This window comes from Artemia sp. Qi Xiang Cuo, chromosome 18, assembly GCF_049724085.1.
Source record: "Artemia sp. Qi Xiang Cuo chromosome 18, ASM4972408v1, whole genome shotgun sequence".
NCBI classification, from domain to species: domain Eukaryota; kingdom Metazoa; phylum Arthropoda; class Branchiopoda; order Anostraca; family Artemiidae; genus Artemia; species Artemia sp. Qi Xiang Cuo.
In genome coordinates, this window is record NC_142811.1 from 2,358,271 (window position 1) to 2,385,269 (window position 26,999).

The window sequence follows — 26,999 nt, forward strand, 5'->3', positions numbered from 1 at the left end:
AGAAAGGTTTAGAAAAGCGGGGAATAAACAGCAAAAAAGTGGGGATTCCTTAAAACAATCGTGCGGGACTATAATTTGTGAAATCTATGCCTCATTGTCCCTTGAATTTACACCAAAGTTTCAAAGCTTATTACAGTCTTATAAAATTTTGAAAGCAAAAATTCAAGGCCTTGAAAATCACTTGGCACGGATGGAAAGTAGAATCGACGATTTTGAAAAAGAAAAGCTCCTAGATAGCCTAGTTCTCAGCGGTTTGAAGCAGTTACCGGGTGAAGATTTGGAAGTAACAACAGCAAATATCATAACGCAGAATATGGGAGTCACTGGTTTTTCGCAAAATGACATTCAGAGTATTTACCGTTACCGTTTAAATAATTCCACTGCACAAGGCCAAAGAGATATCGCACCGGTGTTTGTGAAATTGAGAAACAGTAAATTGGCTAGGAAAGTTTTCAAGAGCAAAATTAAACTTGCCAAGTGGGGCATTTTCGTGTCAGTGGCCCTAACAAAACGCCGTCGTGACATTCTGAATACGGCAAGGGATAGTTTTGGGGTGCAAAATTTCTGGTTTGATCGTGGGCTAATTCTCGAAAAACTCCAAACAGACAATATTGCTAGCAGGATTTGTTCTCTGGCGGATCGCTTTTAGTTGGTTGTGCTTATTTTGTTGTTTTGGGTTATTGTCTATCAATATTTTCTTCTGTTTTCATTTATTATTCTTATAATCATTTATCTGTTCCTAGAGCTCAGCTGCGCTTTTGTTTTCTTTTTTTATTTTTTTTTGTTATTATTATTATTACTTTTTTTCACAATGAGAGCTATGAAATTGTTTACTAGAAATAAATATGTGTGATTTACCAATCCGAACCACATCGAGGTTGAGCCGGTTTGAAAGTTGCCCGTTTGATATTGATAGTTATTTACTTTCGGATTTGGCGAATAAAGATTCTACCGTGAGTTATATACCTTTGCAGTTACTTAAATAATGTGATTCCTCGTATTTTTGAATTATGCAAAATTCTCATTTCAGTGTATGTTTGTAGAACTGCCACCTTACTTCTTCCTATCATGAGATTTTTTATTTTATTTTGAAATGTTGGAATCCCCGTGTTATCGCCCTTTGTGAAACTTTTTTTGAGCCATGATAGTCCTCTCTCGTCTTTTAGTTTTCCAGGCTATCCGCTTACCGCGAGGAGTAGAGTTTCAATGAATCGCGGCGGACTCAGTTTGATAGTAAGTGATTCACTTAAATGGAAGCCAAGGGAGGATTTTGATGTCTAGAGAGAAGGTAAGATAGAAACATTTTCTATTGAAATTGAGATTGGTATGAGGCTTGAAGCGAGGAAAATTATCCTATAAGTAGTTTATAAGCCTCCAAGTGTGTCGTTTGAGGATTTCACAGAAGATTTCCAAAGTCTTCTAATGTTGGTTTAGAGGTCAGAGCAAGAGTCACAGCATAGGTCACATAGGTCATAGGTCACAGCATAGTAAATGATTCCCTTAAATGGAAGCCAAGGGAGGATTTTGATGTCTAGAGAGAAGGTAAGATACAAACATTTTCTATTGAAATTGAGATTGGTATGAGGCTTGAAGCGAGGAAAATTATCCTATCAGTAGTTTATAAGCCTCCAAGTGCGTCGTTAGAGGATTTCACAGACGATTTCCAAAGTCTTCTAATGATGGTTCAGAGGTCACAGCAAGAGTTTTCATGCATGGGTGATTTCAATTTGGATCTTTTATCTACAGGAGGTTTTAACTTAGATTTTTTTAATTTTATGGTTTCGATCTTCCACATTAGCAATTCATACTATGATCAAGAATCACTCTGCTACCCTGATTGACAATGTGTTTGTCTTTTCAAAGTATACCTTAAATGCGTTTTCTAATATTGTAGTGAATTTGGCGTCTGATTATTTCCCAGTAGTATTTAGTCTAGATTTTTAAGTGTTACGCCAGAAAAAGCCAAATGAAAGTGTTTGAGAAATTAAGCCTGAAAACATTCGGATGTTCAAAGAAGAAATAATTGCAACATCTTTTGAATCTGTCTTGAACCAGGAAGACCCATGTGAAGCTTTTGCGCAATTTAGTAGCATCATAACCACTGCATATGATAAAACTTGTCCGCTGAAGACACTCAGACAGAGACCAATTATGCCGAGAAAACCAGGGGTTGATGAACAGCTAGTGAATTTATTCAAACAGCGGGAGAATGCGTTTCAAGATTATCTGAGATCTTCAAAGGAGGAAGATAATGCTCACTTTAAACAGATTCGGAATATGGCAAACTCGCTGAAAAGGAAAAAAAAGAAACGGTATTACTCGGCACTTTTTGAGGAAAATAAAACAGATCTGAAAAGAACTTGGAAAGTTATCAATGAACTGGTTTGCGGGCCTCAGAGAACTCAAGACCCTCGAATTGCAATCGAAGGAGTGGTTGTAGAGGATAGACAAGAGTTGTGTGACAAGTTTGGTGATTATTTTTACCAATATTCGAACGAAGATACAAGCGGAAATTAGAAATTCCCAAGCTCTTGTGAACGGCAACTCGTTTGCTGGTGAGAGGGGCGTGGTAATGGAAATGAAATTTCGTCCGTGTGATTCAGCTGAATTAACAAAGATCATCAGCTCGATTGAATCCAACAGTGCTAGTTGGATGGTGTTAACCTGAAGACTATTCGATCAGTTTTGGTGTACACTCTTCCTCTGCTAGTGCACCTAATAAATTTGTCAATGGAGAAGGGAGTTTTTCCTAAATTATTAAAAACAGCAAAGATTCTTGCTCTGTACAAAGGGGGCAGTCAAAAAGATATATCGAATTGGAGGCCTATTTATATTTTGCCAGTGTTTTAGAAAGCTTATGAAAAAGTTATCCATGGAAGACTTCATGATCACCTCACGAGCCTGCATGCATTGTATGATGGTCAGTTCGGATTCCGAAAGGGCCATTCGACTTCGCATGCTGTACAGCATCCCTTAGAAAATGTTAATTTAGCTTTAGAAAAGGGTGAGTATTGTATTAGTATTTTTATAGATTTTAAAAAAGCATTTGATACCGCTGATTTCAGTATTTTATTGGATAGATTAAGAGATTTGGGTGCAAAAGGGAGATGTTTCTATTAGTTTAGTTCGTATTTAAATGATAAGTCAGTGACGGTAAATCTAGAAGAGAAGTTTTCTAGATTTTTCGCTGTTTTATATGGAGTTCCTCAGATTTTTGCTTTGGGTCCTTGTTGTATATAGTGTATGTTGATAGTATGCGGTCCTACATTCCTGATGCGTCTATGATGTCTTTCGCCAACGATACAGCACTTGTTGGGGCAGCGAAGGCTCTTGAAGAATTAGGCCAGAAAACAAAAAGAGCTCTGCAAGGGCTGAGTGAGTTTGTAGGCACTAGCCTACTTAGCATTAACGCGGCAAAGAGTAATCATATTCTGTTTAATCGGACTGATGTATCTCCACTATACTTTAACCCCCCCCCCCCAAATGTGCAAATCTATATCCCAAATTGATGTCTAAAGTAACGAAGAAACTAACGAAAAATCAGTATGTTCTCAAATTTTACCAAGCGTAAACTTGAGTGAGTGGCGCATAATACAAAAGTACCCAAAAAATTTCCCCCCTGCGGAAATTAAAAAAATAAAACTCAAATAAAATTCTCAAATTTGGAAAGTCTTATTTTCCATGGGGGGTATCTTCCAGGGGGGGGGGGGTATTTACCAGGGGCGGTATTTTCCGCAGGGTGTATTTTCCAGGGGGTATTTTCCGGGGGGGGTATTTTCCACGTGGGGATATTTTCCAAGGGACATTTTCCGGGGGGTATTTTACGAAGGGTCGTCGTAGGGTGGGTAATCGCAAGGGGGGGGGGGGGGGTAAACGCCTAGAGCCAAAGTTGAAGATACCAGTTTATGATAATTTGAAATAAGCTAGATCGATAACTAAGACGAATCATTTATTTTGAACGCAAAACATAATTATACTTATTTTCCCGAAGTTATACAATTTTCTTATTTCTTGAATGCAGACGAATATTTCTTGCTCGCACAGCATCTGGAAAAAAGATACCAATTAAATGCTTTGATACAATAAACGTGGGTTATACAGGTGAATAATAAACATAAGCACACTAAACTGCACGCTAAAATTAGTATAAAACAATAAATTGAAAGGATAAATATAATGGAATATCAAGATATGTAAATAAATACATATTAATAGAGGGAATGTTATTTTCAGATTTAAAAAAAGAAATCAAACCCAAAAGTATACTCAAAAACGCAAAAAAAAAACAAAACATAAAATGAATGAAAAGCGCAGCAAGTGTTGATAAAGGTGGTGGACTTCATACATTTAAAAAAGTTCTTTATTAAACAGCTATTGCTAACAAGAATAAAGTATAAGTAAAGAATTAATTGAAAGCCATTGTCAATAGAAACTTAAATTCTAAAAAACGTAATTTTGACTGGAATATATCGACGTGCCAAAAGAATGTAATTATTATGCTGTTTCTGAATAAGCAAAATTAAGTAATTTGAAACTTACCAATCAAAGGTTTTTAGGGTGTGGGAAACTGAAAGGTTTTTAGAAAAGCAACGACCTTACTAAAAAAAAGAGAATTTGATCTAGATGAAATTCACGTGATAACAATCAAATTGTAGATTGTTAGTCCTGAATGTATTATATTTTCATGAAGGTACTCCAGATAAATAATGGGGAATATAATTTTTGATATCAGTATAAGGAGGAAGAAATGCATTGTGAGCAGTTTACCACCTTGTTTTCTAGAAAGATTGCAAAAACTCTATTGACACTTGACGAGGGTGTCCCATTTATCTCTGGAATAATATCTTCTGCGGAACCAGTAATAGCCTAGCAAAAATTCCTGTATCTAAATTAAAGGCCAGAAACTGTCCAGGAACTCCCTTATAGGATCGCTATGAGAAGAGATAAGTGGAGAGCTCGGATTTTTAGCACATATACTATTCACCTTTTGGAATACCCGAAGCAGATGAAGTAGGAGAGCGGACTCCCGAAGAAGAAACAAACCTGAACACCATTTTTTTATCTGTTTTTACGCGAGCAGGGTATTTATTGATAAGATTTTTAAGATGCACACTAAAAAGCTTGAAGAACTTTCTTGTTGTGGGAATCATTATACTATAAATAAGCCTATAATTGAATACCCAAATTCTTTCCACGTAGAAAGCCATAGTTATGCTTGACTAATGAAGTCATAAGATAAGAGCTTGTCGACCAACCAGGAATGATTCCTTTCCGAGTTTCATCGAAAAGAAGCTCTTGTTTTTCATAATGGAGAGCATGGCTCATCTCAGCACAGTAAACTCCTTAATAAGTCTGTATCTCGTTTCTATGCAACTGGAGTGATTTTTAAGAAGATGCAAATTTTTTTCATTTTTTTATTTAACTCCTAGAAGAAATGGACCATTCCAAGACATTCAAGAAAAATAAGTCATGTTTGATATCGGTATTTTTGTCACTGTAAGTTTAGATTTATCAATCTATCTAATAGCCATCATTTTTCATCCATGTTTCTTTCCTCTAAAATCAATTCCATTCATATCTATAGAAAATCAAGTGGCTAAATTCCTTACAAATTTCTTAATATAATTTTAAAATATGTTACAATTCCCGCGAATAACCTTGTTAGAAACACAGTCTAGTTGCTGAATGCGTAGATTGTGGCAGACGTCGCCGTGGTCACATTGATCCAGTTTGTTGCGGTATTGGTCTTTGACAACGTATGTTTCACAAACCACACAGGGCAGTAGTTCTGATGAACACCTTGTAAACTATGAATTTCATCCAAAGATTTTTGCCTCGGCGTTTCTGTATTTTCCACGTAACACCTTAAATTAGGTATACTTTTCTCAGACAACACTGCGTTCGTATGACGAACAAATAAACATTCAAATGGGGATTAATCCAAAAATCTCAATATATCTAGACTTTTGTACCTGTTTTCACTGACTAAATAAATGGATTTATCCCCCCTTTGAATGTTTATATTTGCATTTCTATAGTGACTTATTAAGCTGGAAGAAACTACCCACAGATAGACGCACAGCAAAATATCAGTTGTGGGCTGCTCACATTTCTGCTGCAGATTTTTACTACATATTTGTTCTCGCATTTGTACCGCAAACGCAGAAAATTAAAATGACAGAAAATGGATCTGGTAAGTCTATGAAACTACTAGTTGATTCCCAAGAATGGTTGATGAATACTGTTATTTTTTTTTTTCAATATTCATCTTAAAGATAGAAAACTTTCCATCCAAACTTTTATCCTTACTGACGTCAGAAACTCATATATTAAATCGGTACTGTTCTAAAATCCGGGACACGCGCATCAAGAAAAGCAAAAATCAGATAACCATTTCCCGGTAATTGGATGTTGACGCAGCATAAATATGGGTTTCTGACTCCGGAAACTATATTTAAACTTTAGTTTTTTGAGGCTTAGGGAGGAAAAAAGGTACATAGGTTAGGTTCCGTATTTAATATATACTATGCTTTACCTACATGCTATGCTATATGCTATGCTTTGTCTTATTTAAATTTTAGCTTACTTAAACTTACTTAATTTTGTAATTTTATTTGATTAAGAAGATTAGTTTATATAAAGTAGTTCAGATATATAATTTTAACAAATGATTAACTTATTTTGGTAATTTAGTTAAGCTACTTTAACTAAATTATGAGTTCCCTTTTGTTTTGGTTTTATCCCATTGTATGACCGTAATGTGGATCAATCATTATGAAACCTGGAACTGGAGACAGCAATACAGACTTGCCTGTTCCAAGGCCATCTCCCTTGAAGAGTAAAGTCTCTTGAAGTAAATATTGCTGACAACAAACAAACAAGATGGTTACACCACGTTTTAGAGATGAAGGACGACATATTGCCAAAGCAAAAACGAAATATTGTAAAAGATTTCGTTTGGCCCCATTTGGGGCCAGTAGTAATAATAATAAAAGTAGTAGTAGTAGTAGAAGTAGTGGTAGTAGTAATAATAATAATAGTAGTACATGTAGTAGTATTATAGTACTAGCAGCAGTAGTAGAAGTAGTAATAGTAGTGCTAGTAGTAACAGTAATAGTAGTAGTAATGTTAGTAGTGGTAGTAGTAGTATAGTAGTAATAGTGGTAGTAGTAGTATAGTAGTAATAGTACTACTACTACTACTACTGCTACAATTTTGGCTTTTATAATTTTTGGTCGTCATAATTGAAGTGCTTAAGAACGGGTCCAATGGTCCGTTGTTGTTTTTTTTTATTTTATTATTTATTACAATTATTTGGGGCTAAAATTGTACTAAGAGTATTCTTAATACAATAAAAATCGTAATGACCACATCTAAGCTACCACAATAGAAGTGATTAAGCAAAGAATGGTATGTCTTCAACCATTATTCACATTACTTACATTGGTTATAATAACAATATTTTTACCTGGACATTTCGCATTTCAAAGGGTGGTCGCTATGGTTTCGGAAAGGTCTCATTCGAAGAGAAAACGAAACTTCAACTAATCATTTGAAGGTTAAAATGTAATTGGAGGGCATCCAGATCCCTTCCCATGTTATTTTTGGCCCTTGAGCAACTAGAAAATCCACCATGGCATCGACTAAAAATATTTTGATGACTTTTTGGTCTAAATAGTCGAGAGATCAAATGTTTTTGCCTCCAGTGGTGATATGGCAAGTATCCTCTGGGAAAAAAGCCTTAAAGTATACAGATTGCACATGGTTGTTTTTGCAAAAAAAAAACAGCATTGGGTCTTGGGCTGACTTATAGGCTAGAAACTTTCAGTTTGTATTCCCGGGGCAAAAACAGCAACAAATGTTATTGCGGGAGACTGTTAGAGAGCTAGAAAAGAGGCTAAAAACTGTTTTCCTGATATAATTTTGAAACTTACATCCGTATTTTGCTTGGCCAAGGGGTGTTTAACGTAGGAGAAATTTTAAGTTCGGCTGGGCAGGGGCAAGGCCCGAAGGGGACAAGAAACTTTTTGTCAGTTTCAAAAATATATCATTAAGTTCTCGGCAAATAGAACTGCTGTGAAAAAAGAAAAAAAAGTAGAAAAAATGATTTGATCGAAGATGGGGCTGACTCTCGATTTTTCGTCTGACGGGCTTAAAACTTTCAAGGGTTGTTCCTAAGCCCAGAGGGGTTTAAGACTCTTATAGGATTAGGCGAAGGGGTGCCCAGCAGCCCAAACATAGACCTAAACAATTTTTGCTTTGCTCGATGAGAAACTTCCCAAACCCACTTAAATTGTATCTTATTTGGCCATTGACTTTGGGATAGTTTTAAGTAAAGCAATTAAAGAAACCCTTGCTGTTGGTAACAACTCTATTGATTGGCGCATCTCCTGAATCCCTTTCTAATTAAAATGCGACTCGTTAGTAATTAAACGTAGTTTCTATAGATATAAATTATGATCAAACTTGTTAGAAGTCAAATTATACAGAACATACTTCAGACAAGAGTAAAGGGTGAAATTAAAGCTTAAAACAAGCAGAAATTACATGATATAAGACGTCAAGCTTTAACGAAAAGAAGTTGCAATGAATGGTAAAGTTGTGAACCAAACAAACAAACATTACAACGAACTCCTCCCAACACTGTCAAGCTACCCCCCCCCCAATCCTTTTCAAGGCTAGTGTGTTTTTTTTTCAACTTTACAGAGAATTCGGGTTAATGCAGTAGCAATGACTTTACAGATAAAAAGGGGTAGTATAGCAATATATATCCGAGACACACACACGGTTCGAACTAGGCAAGACCTTACACGAAATATTGAAGGAATTTTCGAGTCGTTGTTCCTAGAAGTATGGCTGTCCCCAAATAAGAAAGTTATTGTGGTTGAAATTTATCGTTCTCCGTCAGGGTCAACGTCTCAGTTTATGGAACATATGGGTCAAGTTCTGGAGCTAGCAGAGTGTCAAAAAATTGAGCTTATTCTCATGGGAGATTTTAATATTAACCTCAGTTTTCCGCTAACGGCCGAACCAGCAGTTTTGCTAAAAATAATAGGGCAGGTTCAGGCCTATACCCTGCTGTTACGATTCCGACATTAGTTACTGAGAGTACGCATTCACTTATCGACACCACAGTCGTTGGCAGTCCTCGTCAGCGACACATCAGACCACTTTCCCGTTCATGCAACACTCGCCCTTTCAGAACTAGCTAAGATAAGGTCACGAATCAACCCCATGTTACCGATTACATGCTTAACAGAGAAAAACTTGAAGAATTCATAACAGGAGCTAGAGCAATTAAACTGGGACAACGTAATGGAGATTCAAGATGTAAACGAACCATTTGGGTCATTTCACTCAACGTTCTTGGATGTATACAATAGATGTTGCGTGAGAAATGCCAGAACTAATAAACAAAAAAAAGACCAGCCAATTAGCCCCTGGATGACGGATGGTCTTCTGGCCTGTGTGAATAAGAAAAACCACCTTTGGGGAGAGTATTGACGCTTTCCGAGCTTAGCGCGGCTAGAGGAGTATGAGAAATACAGGAAAGTCCTTTGGACTGTGTTACGAAGAGCAAAGCGTGGCTACCTGCACCAAAAGCTGACGGAAAACGGGAAGGATGGTCGAGAAGTTTGGCAAATTATCAACTCGGTGCTACGGCCAACCACTAAGTCTTCAACATTACCAGTGAAATTGGTCGGGAACGATGAAGAAATTACCGAACCTACACAGGTTGCCGCATCACTGAGTACATTTTTCGCAAATATTGGCCAGACCACAGCAAATTCTGCCGGGACACCAGCTAAATCATACAAAGAATACCTTGGCCCGAAGTGCAAGAAATCAATGGCAGTGAGTCCTGTAACACTAGGTGAACTCGAATTACTCGTAAAACATTGAAGGGCTCTTCTGCTTTAGGTTTTGACCTGGTCCACACAAAGGCACTGAAAGCAGTAGTGACGACCATTGCTGAGCCTCTAACTTACCTTGTAAATCTTTCATAAGATAAAGGAGTGTTTCCTGAAATGTTAAAAAAGGCAAAGATAATACCTCTTCACAAAGATGGATGTCATACAGACACAGATAATTATAGACCAATCTCAATCTTATCAGTTTTCTCGAAAGTCTTTGAAACGCCAATGAAAAACCAGCTTTACCAATATTTAGAAGCCAAAGGCTTTTTTAAAAGCCGCCAATTGGGGTTTAGGGCTAGCCATTCAACCGAAGACGCCCTTACTTCACTAAGTTTATTCGTAAACAGAATTCTAGATTCAGGTGCTTTACCTGCAGCTGTGCTTCTAGATATTAAGTAAGCGTTTGATAGCATGCCCCACAAAATACTTCTAGGAAAGCTGGATCATATTGGAGTTCGTGGCCAAGTCCTAGATTGGTTTAAGTCTTACCTGGAAAATCGACGAATATACACATGAAATGACCATACAAAAGATGTCGTAGTTAAATTCGGGGTGCCAAAGGGCTCTAAATTGGGACCAGTATTGTTTTTTGTTCACGTAAATGATCTTCAGCAAGTACTGACTCCTGCAAGTTGTAGCCCTTATTTCTGCAAACTGTGTCACCCGCAAACGAAACCGGGGTCTATAGTAGAAGTCGAGGACGAATTAATGGCAATAGCGGATGATTCACTTATGGCAAGCTCAGAATGGAACATCAAGTCTCTCAAAACGAAGCTACCAGACATTCTTGAAGAAACGTACCTGTGGATGGACGCAAATCGTCTAGTCATCAACATTTACAAATCGAGTGTTTTATTTTTTTCACGTATAGATTCGCTGGCTCCTGATGTGATTGGTATTAAAACCTCTCGTGGACTTATCAAGAGACCAGAAAAAAGACACGTTCGATACCTAGGGGTTTTAATCGACGAAAACCTCTCGTTCAGACACCACATAGCAAGTGTCGAGACGAAGCTTTCAAGGAACCTTGGAATCTTGAGAAAACTCAGTCAGCGTTTCCCTAAAAAAAACAATGATCCTGATTTACAATGCAGTTATCAAGTCTCACATTCAGTATTGTTCTACGGTTTGCCAATCTAATTTCAAAACACATTTACAGAGACTAAACTCACTTCACAACAAAGCACTTCAAATTTTAGGCCCAGCACCAAACAGACTATCAATGGCATCACTTTACAGACTATCTTGCACTGTTTTTTGTTTTAAATATTTTTCAGGAACACTCCCATCACCATTTAAAGGCTTATTCACAGTAGCATCACAAATCCATAGTTTAAACACACGATCTTCATCAGACATTTATATACCCTCGACACCGACAGCTAGGTTGGAATTTTCTCCTAGAATTGCATGTGCTAGAGAGGGAATGCACTTCTGCAAGAGCTGAAGTCATATAGGTCTCTCGGCTTCTTTAAAAAGAATGTAAAAAAATATCTACAAGATTAAAAATTTATTTACTAGATTTATTTTTTTATTATTATGTTTAGAATTTTTTGAATTTAATTATTATTTATTATATTTTAGTTTGATACTTCAAGGGGTGTGAGCGGAGGAGAAGTTGTGTTAAATTTATTGGTATTTGATGGCGGTTCGGGGTGGAAATTGGAGAGGACAGGAGGGCACGCTGTATTTAGAGTGTGCAATTTTTACGGGCCCAAACGTGCAGCAATGCATAAGGAATTGAGTTAAGTGTATTTATATATATATTTTTTTTTAATTAAAACCTATATTGAACTTGAACTTGAAAGAGTGAGATGTCTCCCATGTATTTTTAGACCATTTTTGGTAAACGCATTATCATGAAAACTAAAGATGGGGCTCATTAAATTCTGAATTAAACATTTTTGTTCTTTTGAAGGGCTGAAACAGGCTGAAGCCAAATAGCCAACTTCTAAATAAAAGTTCAAATAGGGATAAAAACCTTTTAATTGACAGTGATGATGATAACAGTGATAGAAATTCACAAAAATACCAGATATTTTGGTCACATATACAGTGACCGTCATCTCGAGTTTTACTACGGATGACGGTCACTTTATTTGTGACCTAAATATATGTTATTTTTGTTAATTTCTTTCACTGTTATCAACATCACTGTCTATTAAAAGGATTTTATCCCTCTTTGAACTTTTATTTATCGTCATGGAAAGGCAGTGTGGTCTCTGAAATTATCTAAGCCAACTTCTGTGTCCTTTCATACCCTAACAAACCCCATATTTTCCAATAGCATCGGTTGAAAATTTGATGTGACAGTGCAAGACAAAATACGTATTCCAAAAAAAAAATAAAAAAAAAATAAAAAAAATCATGAAACAAACATAATGCACTAATCCCGGTGAAGGGTCCTCGGCTTATAAAGTAGGGGGAAAGTACACACACTTCACTAACCAATAGCCAGTAAAAAAAGCAAGCACACAAAAAAACAAAACAAAAGAAAGACTGGTAAAAGGAGAAATAGGGGGGAAGGGAGGGAAAGAGACCGAGAGAGGCAGAGAGAAAGAAAGAGATAAAATTATTTTTGCTATTCCAAAGATTTTATTCTGATCATTCAGCAAAAACTATACCGGCAACCAATGGTCAAAAATCAATCAGAAACCTGAAATAGTTTTAACAATCACAGCTTTTTCAAATTGAAAGCTCTAGTGCCCTTTTTAAGTGTAAAAAGTGAGCAGCCCTCGAAGCCCCATTTTGCTGCCTTTCCCTCAGGTATGACAACATATGGCTCCTATGCTGCCTCTATACTTCAGGGGTGACTTGACCCCCAATAATCCTTGGGGAACAGCTTTATGATATGCCAGTGGCCCGTCAGATACCGAAATCGTGTTATTGGGAAAGAGGGAGGGGCATGTTTGATCCTGTGCCTCCAAAAGTCTAAAGGTATTAAGCCGAAACTTTCAGAAACTCTTGAAGAGCATGTTGAACTAAATAAAAACTTTATACGCGGAGGTTGTCAAAAGAGCGTACGGCTTAGAGGACGGCTTAAGTTATTAGTTGAAACTTTAAGGGTATGCTGACTAAGATGTTGAAGTAACCAAAGCATACTATGTGGATACTGTTACTTTACTACTACTAATGCTATCATTATTGCTACTACTACTATTATTACTGCTACTGCTATGACTACTACTACTACTGCTACTAGTACTACTACAACTACTACTCCTAGTACTACTACTACTATTAATACTACTATTACTACTACTACTACTACTACTACTACTACTACTACTACTACTACTACTACTACTACTACTACTTCTATTACTACTACTACTACATCTATTACTAATGCTACTACTACTACTACTACTAAAACTACTACTACTACTAAGGCCACTGGAGCTTTAGTGCATCCAGCTTGTTAAATGGCAGAAACGCAATATCTCAAGACCAGAATAGGGTATTAAGTTGAAACTTTAAGTGATAGTTAAAGGGGGTGTAAAACTAAATTAAAATACATCATGTGTAACCAGACTGTTTAAAGGACGTCTGTGCAATATCCAAGAATAGTTAATGATATAAAGTTGGAACTTTCCTAATCTGGTCACGACATGCAATCATGTAAAGTCTTGGTCGGGAATGTGGGATTAATATTGACGTCATTAGTATCCTCACTCTGCTTTTGATGAGACCCATAGCATATTAACATGGGATTCCGATAACTGCCTGTTACGTCACGACACCCCTGGCAAGATTCCAAGAATATGCCCTGGCAAGATTCCCCGGATTCCAATTTTGTTTCAGTGTTGGCAAGATTGCGAGTTCATCCCTATCCCTTTCCCCATAGGATTCCTGTGACACAGATGGGGAAGTTATAATAGGATTTCCATGACACAGAGAGGGAAATTAGCATAGGGTTTCTATGACACAGAAAGGAAATTAACATGGGATTTCTGAAAGTCAGATAAGCGGAGCCCCTGGTCCCACGCACCTGGACAATACGGTCAGCTTGCGAGATTCCGAGTGGCTGGCAAGATTCCCGGGATTTCAGTAGTTTTTATATGAGTAATTGGAGTATTGTCGCTATAATACAAAAGTCGTAATAAGTGAAGCCCCTCGCACCTGTGCCATGCGGTCGCTGTTTCTAGGTGTCATATGCTTGACGCAATCTTATTTCAGATGGCGATATTCCCACGACACAGCCCTCTGAACTCCAATGACGTCACATGACTTACCTTGTTTTAAACAGTCAGGTGTAATATGGATGAAGAATTGTTATGTAGCCTTGCAAAAGGACCCGTGGGGATTCCCCGCTCGTAACTTAACGACAGTACACACCTTATGTAATGACAGTTCACATATCTTATAAAAACAATAATAATAATAATATATTGAAAACCCGTCGTATACAGTAAATGTAAAATATAAAACAACAACTAAAAAATTAACAACAAAAATAACAACTTCTTAAATAGTATACAAAATATTACGAAGAGAGATAACAGAAGGAAAAAATACCCAAAAATTTCAACAGAAACAACAACTTCTTCGAAAATAACAGCAAAAGCAACAACTTCTGAAAAGAGGAAAAAAAAGAAAAAAAGAAAGAAAAAAATGTGAAACAAGAGGGAAAATTAAACATGCAAACTTGCCCACTCGTGCTCTAAAATTGCTGGTTTCATTTGTTGACGCTAATAAGTATCTCAACAGGTTGATTTGGGTCAGCTAGGTTGTAGCGCTGAATCAGAAAACTATTTTTTGTCCATAGTGGCAATTTTAGTAGGTACTTGGCAAAACAGAAAAACAAAGAGCGGATTTTAGACTTTTCGCGGTTTGCCAATAATAACCAGAAGAGGGTCACATATAATATATGTGGCAGAGCGGTAGCGTTGCCAATACTTGTTAGTAGTTGAGAGTTAAATCTCAGAGTGGAATTAACGATCAAAGCATAGGAGCTGGAAATTCGCCGTTCAAGATGTGAAATCAGGAGGGAGCGGGTATGCTGTAATGAGGTGCCTAATGGCAACCCCAGATATACTATTTTATCAACTTGTTTTACTCAGCAATCACCTAGTGTGACATTAGTAGAAGGGTCATTCTTTCAATTGTAAAGCAAAACTTTCGACTTTTGGAAGTTAAATCTCAGACCGACTTTCTCATAATTGGACGGCAGACATGAGAATATTTCTGAAAGGCGGTTAATGGTCCAGCTGAGATTCAGCGTGTCATCAGCATAGCAGACTAGGGAGTCGTCAACGGAACTGAGAATGCATGATGAAGGACAGCTGTCTTGAGGCTCAATAATGTAGTTGTTAAAGAAACTGGGGGATAAAACTGCCCCCTGACGGGCACTTTTGCAGACTGGTATCAAAGCTGACCGTGGGGCTGGCGGAAGGCCTTTATCGGAATGGAGCTTGAGACGTACAAGAAGGCGAGAGTAATGATCACGGAAAGCCAAAATAAAATTTGAGTTCACTCCTCTTTTAGCTGAGTTTAGCAACATAAGTGCATGAATCAATAAATCAAACGCTCTCTGCAGGTCTAAGCCACCGATCGCTAGGCTCTCTTCTATTATGTGTGCATCCGAGAGTGCATATGCAACGAAATGGAGAGCTTCAGCACAATCAATACTGCGTTGGAAACCGAATTGTCTAGTTGGACTGCAACACAGTTTCTGAAACTCATCTATGAATAAAAGTTCAAATAGCTTGGAAAGAGAAGTAGCAATCGTTATTGGAGGGAAAGAGGAGCATTGCATGGTAATTTTTCCTTTTTTAGGAACCGGCGTAATATCTCCAATTGAGAAAGTGGTTGGGACAATACCCTGAATGTGGGTAATCTGCATCAGAAGAGTTACGTGACTAATGAGAGCGGGCCTACCACTTTTTAGATGTAGTGTGCTGATTTCATCAGCCCCGAGCGATTGTTTAGGTTTTAGGCGAGAGATGGCCTTGCACACAGCTCCCTCTGTTACAACATAATCACCATGACGACAACTATCTAAGAAGTCATCCAACTCAGCTTTGAATCTTTCGTTGAGGGATGGGTCAGGAGGCAAATATTCTGACCCATAGTACGCGCACCATTCAGAATCAGGGATAGCATATGCGGACAAAGACTCTTCGCTTTTAGAGGACAGAAAACGCCAAAGGAGAGAAGGATTAACTTTGGCCCTATATCAATCATCTTTTTTTCTGTGAGCTTTTAGCTCCTTCGTGAATTTTCTGTTTGTGAGCAGGCAGATTGAATTGACTATTCCCGAGCGAAGTCGTCCACAAGAAATCCAAAGTTGAAGCCAAAACTTAGACTTAGAATGGGTACCAACTAACTCTGGATTTTCAGACCAGCAAGGAAGGGTAGGATGACGGGGTCTGCTTAGAGGGACGGCAGCTTTTTCAGCACAGCAAAGGGCATGGCCGATTTCTGCGATATATATATTGACTGATAGTTGTGTTTCCTCCTTTGAAAGAGCTGTCAATCTAGAGAGAATATGGAAAGGGATACGGATCTTACTAAGGACTCTGGCGGCTTCTTCTTGAAATAAAACAGGGTTAATTTTACGCCGATCATGGTGAGACCTAGGAGGTGTTGTCGAAGTTGTTTGCGTTTGTGTATCTGAGCTGTGGCAAGGAATCTTGGCTGAAAACTTTATTGGTAAGTGATCAGATAGCTGAAATTCAAGCACAACTTTGAAAGGGGAGATCCTGAGAATTGCAGATGCAACGAAGGGATCGAGATCTGATGTAGACATTGAGGTGTGTACGTGTGTAAAATTTATATCTTTGCACTTGAGATTAAAGTGATCTCAAAAAATACTAAGCAACAGCGTAGAACGTAAGGACCTGCACAAGAGAGGTTCAATCAAATCGCAATTGAAGTCACCAATTAATATGCATTGAAGGCTTAGGGGTTTAATACGGTTAATACAGTGGCCGAGTTTATCACTAGAAAAAGTAAAAGCATGCTACGAACGCTCATCATGGTAATTTGTACGCAAATATACATTTATAAAAACACAGCCCTCAACACGAACCGCTAGAAAATTATCATAGACTTCAAATACACTAGATCTTAGAGTTGAACGAACGAAAGTGGCAATACCACCGGAGGATCGCCCTTTTCCACTTAGCTGCTTCGCTGAAACTGAGTAAACCGATATTGAACTATTAAAACTAAGAATACTTTTACTGCGGCTTGTGACGAAATGTTCTTGTAAACAGACAACTTCATTTTGCTCAAATACAACATCTAAGATCGGAATTTTATTCGCAAACGAGCCATTAATGTTCCACGATAAACATTTAACTGCAGAAGCTTCATATGTCATTTCTTTTGTGGAATACTGTTTGAGGGACATTTTACACTGTAACACGTCTGACTCCCGATTTTGCATTCAACGCAGAATGTCGCCTGTCTGCATGGTTCATCTCGCGTAGAACGATATTCATTTGAGCCACATCTAGAGCATAAAGTTCAGCCGTAAACTGGGAAGCGAGGTGACCGTTTTTGTGACAGTTAAAGCATCGGCTTGGCAAAAACTTAAACGGATCAGAAGGTAGACACTCGTAGCCAATAATCACCGAAACACTCAGAAATTGCTGGAGCTCACTGATAGTGCCAAAATACACTTTGAAAGAACGAGATTTTCCGCACTGTTCAGTCTTCGTACTATTCGGGATTAGATTTTTTAGTCCTTCACAGTTTATATCCTCAGGGACATTTCGAAGCACAGCTATGTACAGGGGTTCTCGAACAGCAACTTTGAGATCGGGCTTGGAAGATTTCATTTTCTCAACGATTTTCGCTGCTGCAGCTTTCGACCTGACCACAAGCTTCCATTCGTTTGCAGATTTGTGGAGTTCGCTAATGTCATTAGCATTTTCACAGAAACTGTCTATGAAAGCTTTCCGGTCATTTAGGCCATTGAGTTCCTTGGGGGGATTTTTCAGGACAACAGAAGAGGAAGGATCTTTGGGCTTGGACGTTTCAGGTGCACTACGACTGCTTGTGAAAATACTGACGGCTGGAGCGGACTGGGTAGCTAGAAAACTTTCAAGTTTCCGAGAAAATTTATTTACTTTGGCAGTAACTGTTGTATTCACCATATCTCCGATGACTCGAACCGAGCAGGGGTTAAAGATGACAAATTTTGGCATGCTGACATTATTTTTCACAGCTGCTGCTAGAAGTTTGCACATTTCAATGGTATTGTTTTCATCTTTAGAGTGAGTCACAAGAGGATACGTAATATTCAACTCAGTATGAAGGATTCGCTTTGCCTTTGTTCATAGAAAGCAACACACGCTTTTACGACACAGTCCAATTTTATTCCATCTGTAAGTGCTCTGATAACACAATTCAGTAACGGATTCAAAATAATTTTTTCATTTTAAGCTATTTTAGGTCAAAGCGTAATCAAATCTCAATGTAAAGTTCCAAAACAAAGACTTACCCATAAGGGGGGCTTTTTAAGTCCCCCTTTACTTTCCAATAAACGCCTTCTAACTATCCAAATGAAATAGTCCAATTCAAATAGAATAGTTCAAATAGTTCAATCACACAGTCAATATAACCAAAAACTGGTTTTTTCAACAGATAATTCTCTGAGAGAATAAAAGGTGTTCCCTGGATGAATGACCTTGGCTTGACTTATGTAAGGACGGGCCACATTTTACGTAAGGACAGTACCTACATCACTGTCATACAATACTTTTTGGAGATTTTACGTTTCGCCTAAACGTTAAAAGCGTTTTTTCTTTCTTTTAACTTAATGACGGTGCATAGTTTATTTAAAGTAAGCACATGGTGCGTAATGACAGCGCGCAAGTTACATAATGGCAGCGCGCATCACTGTCACATAGTACTTGTCTGATATTTTATTTTTTAGCTAAAACGTACAACGAGTTTTTTTTTCTTTCAAAGTGTTTCATCTTTTTTTCTTTACTTCTTTGACCTCGCTAGGACTCGAAAGTTCAATTTCCTTACATTGGAACAAAAAACCCAGGCGACAGGACAAAACTGCTTTTCTCAGTATTTTGTATCGAGAACTACATTCTAAAAATAATCTATTGTGCGACACCTGAGATGCCCATTTTTCACACACTTTAGAACAGCGTGTTGGCTGCCAAAATTTGGCACGTATTCGGAGAATATTTATTTCCTGAGACAATTGCTCCCAAGGTATTTTTATATACAAAAAGAGAAAGACAAACCCTTTAGACATACAAACAGAGAAAGACAAACACTTTAGAAATAAAAACCAACAAAGACAGACACTTCAGACATACAAACCAACAAAGACAGACACTTCAGACATACAAGCCGAATAAGATGGACACTTCAGACATACAAACAGAGAAAGACAAGCAATTCAGTAACACAAACCAACAAAGACAAACACTTAAGACATACAAACAGAGAAAGACAAGCACTATAGACATACAAACCAACAAAGACAGACACTTCAGACATACAAACCAACAAAGACAAACACTTCAGACATACAAAACAACAAAGACAAACACTTAAGACATACAAACAGAAAAAGACAGGCACTTCAGACACACAAATAGAGAAAGAAAAGAACTTTAGACATACAAACAGAGAAAGACAGTCATTTTAGAAATCCAAACCAACAAAGACAGTCACTGTAGACACACAAAAAAAAAAATAAAGTCAATTCAAACATACAAACACACAAAGACAAACACTGTAGATATACAAAACAACAAAGACAAGCACTTTAGACAGACAAACCCAGAAATACAAACACTACAGACATACAAAAAGAGAAATACAGTCACTTTAGACATACAAACCAACAATGAAAGACATTTCAGACATACAAACCAATAAAGACAAACACTTCAGACATACAAACCGAGAAAGACATGCACTATAGACATAAAAACCAACATAGACAGACACTTTAGACATACAAACCAACAAAGACAAACACTTCAGACATACAAACAAACAAAGATAAACACTTTAGACATACAAACGGAGAAGGAAAGGCACTTCAGACATACAAACCAACAAAGACAAACACTTCAGACACACAAAAAGAGAAAGACAAGCACTTAAGATACATAAACCAACAAAGACAGACACTTCAGACATACAAACCAAGAAAAACAAACACTTCAGACATACAAAAAGAGAAAGACAACACTTTAGACATTTAAACGGAGAAAGACAGGCACTTTAGACATATAAATCAGCAAAGACAGACACTTCACACATAAAAACCAACAGATACAAACACTTCAGACATAAAAACCAACAAAGACAGACACTTCAGACATACAAACCAACAAAGACAAACACTTCATACATACAAACAATGAAAGACAAGCACTTTAGACATACAAACCAACAAAGACAAACACTTCAGACAGACAAACCAACAAAGACAGGCTATTTAGACATACAAAAAGAGAAACACAGATACTTTAGACATACAAACCAAGAAATACAAACACTATAGACATACAAACCAACAAAGGCAAATACTTCAGACATACAAACAAACAAAGACAGACTCTTCAGACATACAAACGGAGAAGGAAAGGCACTTCAGACATACAAACCAACAAAGACAAACACTTCAGACACACAAATAGAGAAAGACAATCACTTTAGATAAATAAACCAACAATGACAGACACTTCAGACAGACAAACCAACAAAGACAAGCACTTCAGACATACAAACCAAGAAAGACAAACACTTCGGACATACAAACAGAGAAAGATAAGCACTTTAGACATACAAACCAACAATGACAGACACTTCAGACATACACACCAACAAAGACAAACACTACAGACATACAAACAAACAGAGACAGACCCTTCAGACATACAAACAAACAAAGACAGACACTTCAGACATACAAACCAACTAAGACAAACACTTCAGACATACAAACAAACAAAGACAAACACTTCAGACATACAAACAGAGAATTACAAGCCCTTTAAATATATAAACCAACAATGACAGACACATCAGACATACAAACCAACAAAGACAAACGCTTCAGACATACAAACAAAGAAAGACAAACACTTTAGACATATAAACAGAGAAAGACAGACACTTCAAACATTCAAACCAACAAAGACAAACACTTCAGACACACAAACAAAGAAAGACAGGCACTTTAGACATGCAAACCAACAAAGACAGACATTTCAGATATTCAAACCAACAAAGACAAACACTTCGGGCATAAAAAAAGGGAAAGATAGGCACTTTAGACATACAAACCAACAAAGACAGACACTTCAGACATACAAACCAACAAAGACAAACACTTCAAACATACAAACTGAGAAATACAGGTACTTTAGACATAAAAACCAAAAAAGACATCACTTCAGACATACAAACCAACAAAGACAAACACTTCAGACATAAAAACAAAGAAAGACATGCACTTTAGACAGACAAACAAACAAAGACAGACAGTGGGATATGCAGACACCCACTCAGACACACAAGCAAAAAGAGTGAGAGTCACATACAATTATATAGATTCAAACATACACACCGAGAAAGACAAACACTTCGGATATACAAACCATCAAAGACAAACACTGGGACTTGCAAACACCAACCCTGACAAAGAGAGAAATGGAGTGAGAGACACATAACAATACATATATTCAGACATACAAACCGAGAAAGACAGGCAGTTGGACAAGCAAACACACGCCCAAACACACACAGGCAAAGAGAGTGAGAAACACATACAGATACATAGATTCAGACATACGAACCGAAAAAGATAGGCACTTGGGAAAAGCAAACACCTGCCCGAGTTAATTTAGCTTAACTTAGAGTGGCGCGCCGCTCTAAGTTAACCTAAATTAACCCAACTTTTTGAATTTGCCTATGTTAATCTAAATTAACCCAACTTTTTGCAGTTGCATGTGCATTCCAATGCATGTCTTTCTCGGTTTGTGTGTCTGAATCTATGTATTTGTATGTGTTTCTCACTCTCTTTGGCTGTGTGTGTTTGGGCATGTGTTATCTTGTCCAACTGCCTGTCTTTCTCGGTTAGTATATCTGAATCTATGTATTTGTATGTGTCTCTCACTCTATTTGTCTGTTTGTCAGGGTTGGTGTTTGCAAGTCCCAGTGTTTGTCTTTGATGGTTTGTATATCTGAAGTGTGTGTCTTTCTCTGTTTGTATGTTTGAATCTATTTGTTTGTATGTGACTCTCACTCTTTTTGCTTGTGTGTCTGGGTATGTGTCTGCATATACCACTGTCTGTCTTTGTTGGTTTGTATTTCTAAAGGGCCTTTATTTATTTGTTTTTATGTTTGAAATGTCTGTCTTTTTTGGTTTGTATGTCTGAAGTGTCTGTGTTTGTTGGTTTGTATGTCTGAAGTGCTTGTATTTCTCTGTTCTTATGTCTAAAGTGTTTTTGTTTGTTTGTTTTTATTTATGAAGTGTATTTCTTCGTTGGTTGTTATGTCTAAAGTCCCTGTCTTTCTCTGTTTGTGTGTCTGAAGTGTTTGTCTTTGTTGGTTTGTATGTTAGAAGTGTCTGTCTTTCACTGTTTATATGTCTAAAGTGTTTTTGTTTCGCTGTTTGTATGTCTGAAGTGTTTGTCTTTGTTGGTTTGTATGTCTGAAGTGTCTGTCATTGTTGGTTTATATATTTAAAGTGCTTGTCTTTCTCTTTTTGTGTGTCTGAAGTTTTGTCTTTGTTGGTGTGTATGTCTGAAGTGCCTGTCTTTCTCTGTTTGTATGTCTAAAGTGTTTGTCTTTGTAGGTTTGGATGTAAGAAGTGTTTGTCTTTTTTGGTTTGTATGTATAAAGTGTCTGTCTATGTTGGTTTGTATGTCTATAGTTCCTGTCTTTCTCTGTTCCTTTGTCTGAAGTGTCTGTCTATGTTGGTTTGTATGTCTGTAGTATTTGTCTTTGTGGGTTTGTATGTCTGAAGTGTCCGTCTTTGTTGGTTTGTATGTCTTAAGTGCCTGTCTTTCTCTGTTTGTATGTCTGAACTGTTTGTTTTTGTTGGTTTGTATGTCTGAAGTGTGTGTCTTTGTTGGTTTGTATGTCTGAAGTGTCAGTCTTTGTTGGTTTGTATGTCTATAGTGCTTGTCTTTCTCTGCTTGTATGTCTAAAGTGTTTGTCTTTGTTGGTTTGTATGTCTGAATTGTCTGTCTTTGTTGATTTGTATGTCCAAAGTGCTTGTCTTTCTCTTTTTGCATGTCTAAAGTGCTTTTCTTTCTCTGTTTGTATGTCTGAAGTGTCTGTCTTTCTCCGTTTGTATAACTAAAGTGTTCGTCTTTGTTCTTTTGTATGTCTGAAGTGTTCGTCTTTGTTGGTTTGTATGTCTGAAGTGTTTTTCTTTGCTGGTTTGTATGTATGACGCGCTTGTCTTTCTCTATTTGTATGTCTAAAGTGCTTGTCTTTTTTTGTTTGTGTTTATTAAGTGTTTGTCCTTGTTGGTGTGTATGTCTGAAGTGTCTGTCTTTGTTGATTTTTATGTCTAAAGTGTTTGTCTTTGTTGGTTTGTATGTCTAAAGTGCTAGTCTTTCTCTGTTTGTATGTTTGAAGTGTCTATCTTTGTAGGTTTGTATGTCTGAAGTGTCTGTCTTTGTTGGTTTGTATGTCTGAAGTATTGTCTTTGTTGGTTTTTATGTCTAAAGTTTTGGTCTTTCTCTGTTTGTATGTCTACAGTGTTTGTCTTTCTCTGTTTGTATGTCTGAAGTGTCTGTCTTCGTCTGTTTGTATGTCTAAAGTGCCTGTCTTTGTCTGTTTCTATGTTTTAAGTGTTTGTCTTTGTTGGTTTGTATGTCTGAAATTTCTTTCTTTGTTGGTTTGTATGTCCAAAGTGTCTGTCTGTGTTGGTTTGTATGTCAATAGTGTACGTATTTCTCTGCCTGTATTTCTGAAGTGCCTGTCTTTTTTGGTTTGTATGTCTGAAGTGTCTGTCTTTGTTGCTTTGTATGTCTAAAGTGCTTCTATTTCTCGATTTGTATGTCTGAAGTGCTTGTCTTTCTCTGTTCGTGTGCTTAAAGTGAGTTTCTTTCTCTGTTTTTAAATTTAAATTGTTTCTGTTTCTCTGTTTGTATGTCTGATGTGCCTGTCTTTCTCTGTTTGTGTGCCTGAAGTGTTTGTCCTTGTCGGTTTGAATGTCTGAAATGTCTGTCTTTGTTGGTTTGTATGTCTGAAGTGCTTGTCTTTGTTGGTTTGTACGTCTGAGGTGTCAATCTATGTTGGTTTGTATGCTTGAATTGTCTGTATTTGTTGGTTTGTTTGTCTAAAGTGTTTGTAATTGTCTGTTTGTATATTTAAAGTGTATATCCTTTTCTGTTTTTACGTCCGAAGTGCTTGTCTTTGTTGGCTTGTATGTCGAAAGTGTTTGTCTTTCTCTGTTTGTATGTCTAAAGTGCTTGTTTTTCTCTGTTTGTATGTCTGAAGTATCTGTCTTTCTCTGTTTATATGTTTGAAGTGTTTGTCTTTGTTGGTTTGTTTTTCTGATGTGTTTGTCTTTGTTGGTTTGTATGTTTGAAGTGTCTGTTTTTGTTGGTTTTTATGTCTAAAGTGCCTGTCTTTCTCTGTTTGTATGTTTGAAGTGTTTGTCTTTGTTGGTTTGTATGTCTGAAGTGTTTGTTTTTGTTGGTTTGTATGTCTATGGTGTCTGTCTGTGTTGGTTTGTATGTCTATAGTGTACGTCTTTCTCTGCCTGTATGTCTAAAGTGCCTGTCTTTGTTGTTTTGTGTGTTTGAAGTGTCTGTCTTTTTTGGTTTGTATGTCTGAAGTGTCTGTCTTTCTCTGTTTGTATGTCTAAAGTGCCTGTCTTTCTCATTTTGTATGTCTGAAGTCCCTGACTTTCTCTGTTTCTATGTCTGAAGTGTTTGTCTTTGTTGGTTTGTATGTCTGAAGTGTTTGTTTTTGTTGGTTTGTATGTCTAAGGTGTCTGTCTGTGTTGGTTTGTATGTCTATAGTGTACGTATTTCTCTGTTTGTATGTCTGAAGTACCTGACTTTCTTGGTTTTTATGTCTGAATTTTTTGTCTTTTTTGGTTTTTTAGTCTAACGTGTTTTTCTCTGTCGATTCTTGTGTTTAAAGTATATTTCCTTCTCTGTTCGTATGTATGAAGGGCTTGTCTTTATCTGTTTGTATGTCTAAAGTGCCTGTCTTTCTCTGTTTGTATGTCTGATGTGCCTGTCTTTCTCTGTTTGTGTGTCTGAAGTGTTTGTCTTTGTCGGTTTGAATGTCTGAAATGTCTGTCTTTGTTGGTTTGTATGTCTGAAGTGTCTTTCTATGTTGGTTTGTATGTCTGAAGTGTCTCTCTTTTTTGGTTTGTTTGTCTAAAGTGTTTGTCTTTCTCTATTTGTATGTCTAAAGTGTATGTCTTCCTCTGTTTGTATGTCTGAAGGGTCTGTCTTTGTTGGTGTGTATGTCGAAAGTGTTTGTCTTTCTCTGTTTGTTTGTCTAAAGTGCTTGTTTTTCTCTTTTTGTATGTCTGAAGTCTATGTCTTTCTATGTTTGTATGTATTAAGTGTCTGTCATTGTTGGTTTGTATGTCTGAAGTGTTTGTCTTTGTTGGTTTGTATGTCTGAAGTGCTTATGCTTGTTTGATTGTATGTCTGAAGTGTCTGTCTTTGTTTGTTTGTATGTGTGAAGTGTCTGTCTTTGTTGGTTTGTTTGTTTGAAGCGTCTGTCCTTGTTGGTTTGTACGTCTTAAGTGCTTGTCTTTCTCTGTTTGTATGTCTAAAGTGCCTGTCTTTCTCTGTTTGTATGTCTGAAGTGTTTGTCGTTGTTGGTTTGTATGTCTGAACTGTTTGTCTTTCTTTGCTTGTATGTCTATAGTGTCTGTCTTTGTTGGTTTGTATGTCTATAGTGTATGTCATTCTCTGTTTGTATGTCTAAAGTTTCTGTTTTTGTTGGTTTCTCTGTTTTTGTGTTTGTGTTTCTCTGTTTGTATGTCTGAAGTGTCTGTCTTTTTTGGTTTGTTTGTCTAAAGTGTTTGTCTTCCTCTGTTTGTATGTCTAAAGTGCATGTCTTTCTCTGTTTGTATGTCTGAAGTGTCTGTCTTTAGTGGTTTGTATGTCTAAAATGCTTGTCTTTCTCTGTTTGTGTGTCTCTCAAGTGTCTGTCTTTGTTGGTCTGTATGTCTGAAGTGCATGTCTTTCTCTGTTTTTATGTCTGAATCGTTTGTTTTTGTTGGTATGTATGTCTGAAGTGTCTTTCTTTTTTGGTTTGTATGTCTGATGTGTTTGTCTTTGTTGGTTTGTATGTTTATAGCGTCTGTCTTTGTTGGTTTGTATTTCTATAGTACATGTCTTTCTCTGTTTGTATGTCTAAAGTGTCTGTCTTTACTGGTTTGTATGTCTATAGTGTCTGTTTTTGTTGGTTTGCATGTCTGAAGTGCCTGTATTTGTTGATTTGTATGTCTGAAGTGTTTGTCTTTGTTGATTTGTATGTCTTAAGTGATTGTCTGTCTCTGTTTGTATGTCTGAAGTGTATGTCTTTGTTGGTTTGTATGCCTGAAGTGTCTGTCATTGTTGGTTTGCATGTCTGAAGTGTCTGTCTTTGTTGGTTTGTATGTCTAAAGTGTTTGTCTTTCTCGATTCGTATGTCTGAAGTGTCTGTCTGTCTCTTTATGTATGTCTGAAGTGCCAGTCTTTCTTCATTTGTATGTCTGAAGTCCCTGTCTTTATCTGTTTTTACGTCTAAAGTGCTTGTCTTTGTCTGTTTGTATGTCTAAAGTGTCTGTCTTTCTCTGTTTGTATGCCTGAAGTGTTTGTCCTTGTCAGTTTGAATGTCTGAAATGTCTGTCTTTGTTGGTTTGTATGTCTGAAGTGCTTGTCTTTGTTGGTTTGTATGTCTGAAGTGTCTATCTATGTTGGTTTGTATGTCTGAAGTGTCTGTCTTTTTTGGTTTGTTTGTCTAAAGTGTTTGTCTTCCTCTGTTTGTATGTCTGAAGGGTCTGTCTGTGTTGGTTTGTATGTCTAAAGTGTTTGTCTTTCTCTGTTTGTATGTCTAAAGTGCTTGTTTTTCTCTCTTTGTATGTCTGAAGTATCTGTCTTTGTTTGTTTGTATGTCTGAAAT

At 37.1% G+C, this 26,999-nt stretch overlaps 1 protein-coding gene across 1 annotated transcript in view; it reads right to left on the minus strand.

Annotated features, from left to right (window-relative positions):
• Nucleotides 1-3,932: 3,932 nt before the first annotated feature.
• The window catches only part of LOC148941115 (trypsin-1-like), a 433,373-nt gene continuing 410,306 nt past the window's right edge, over nucleotides 3,933-26,999 (minus strand). The window contains exon 8 of the mRNA XM_089104303.1: nucleotides 3,933-4,047. Within this exon, the coding sequence (XP_088960429.1) occupies nucleotides 3,992-4,047 (56 nt within the window). The 3' untranslated portion in view covers nucleotides 3,933-3,991. The remainder of the gene's footprint in view (nucleotides 4,048-26,999) is intronic.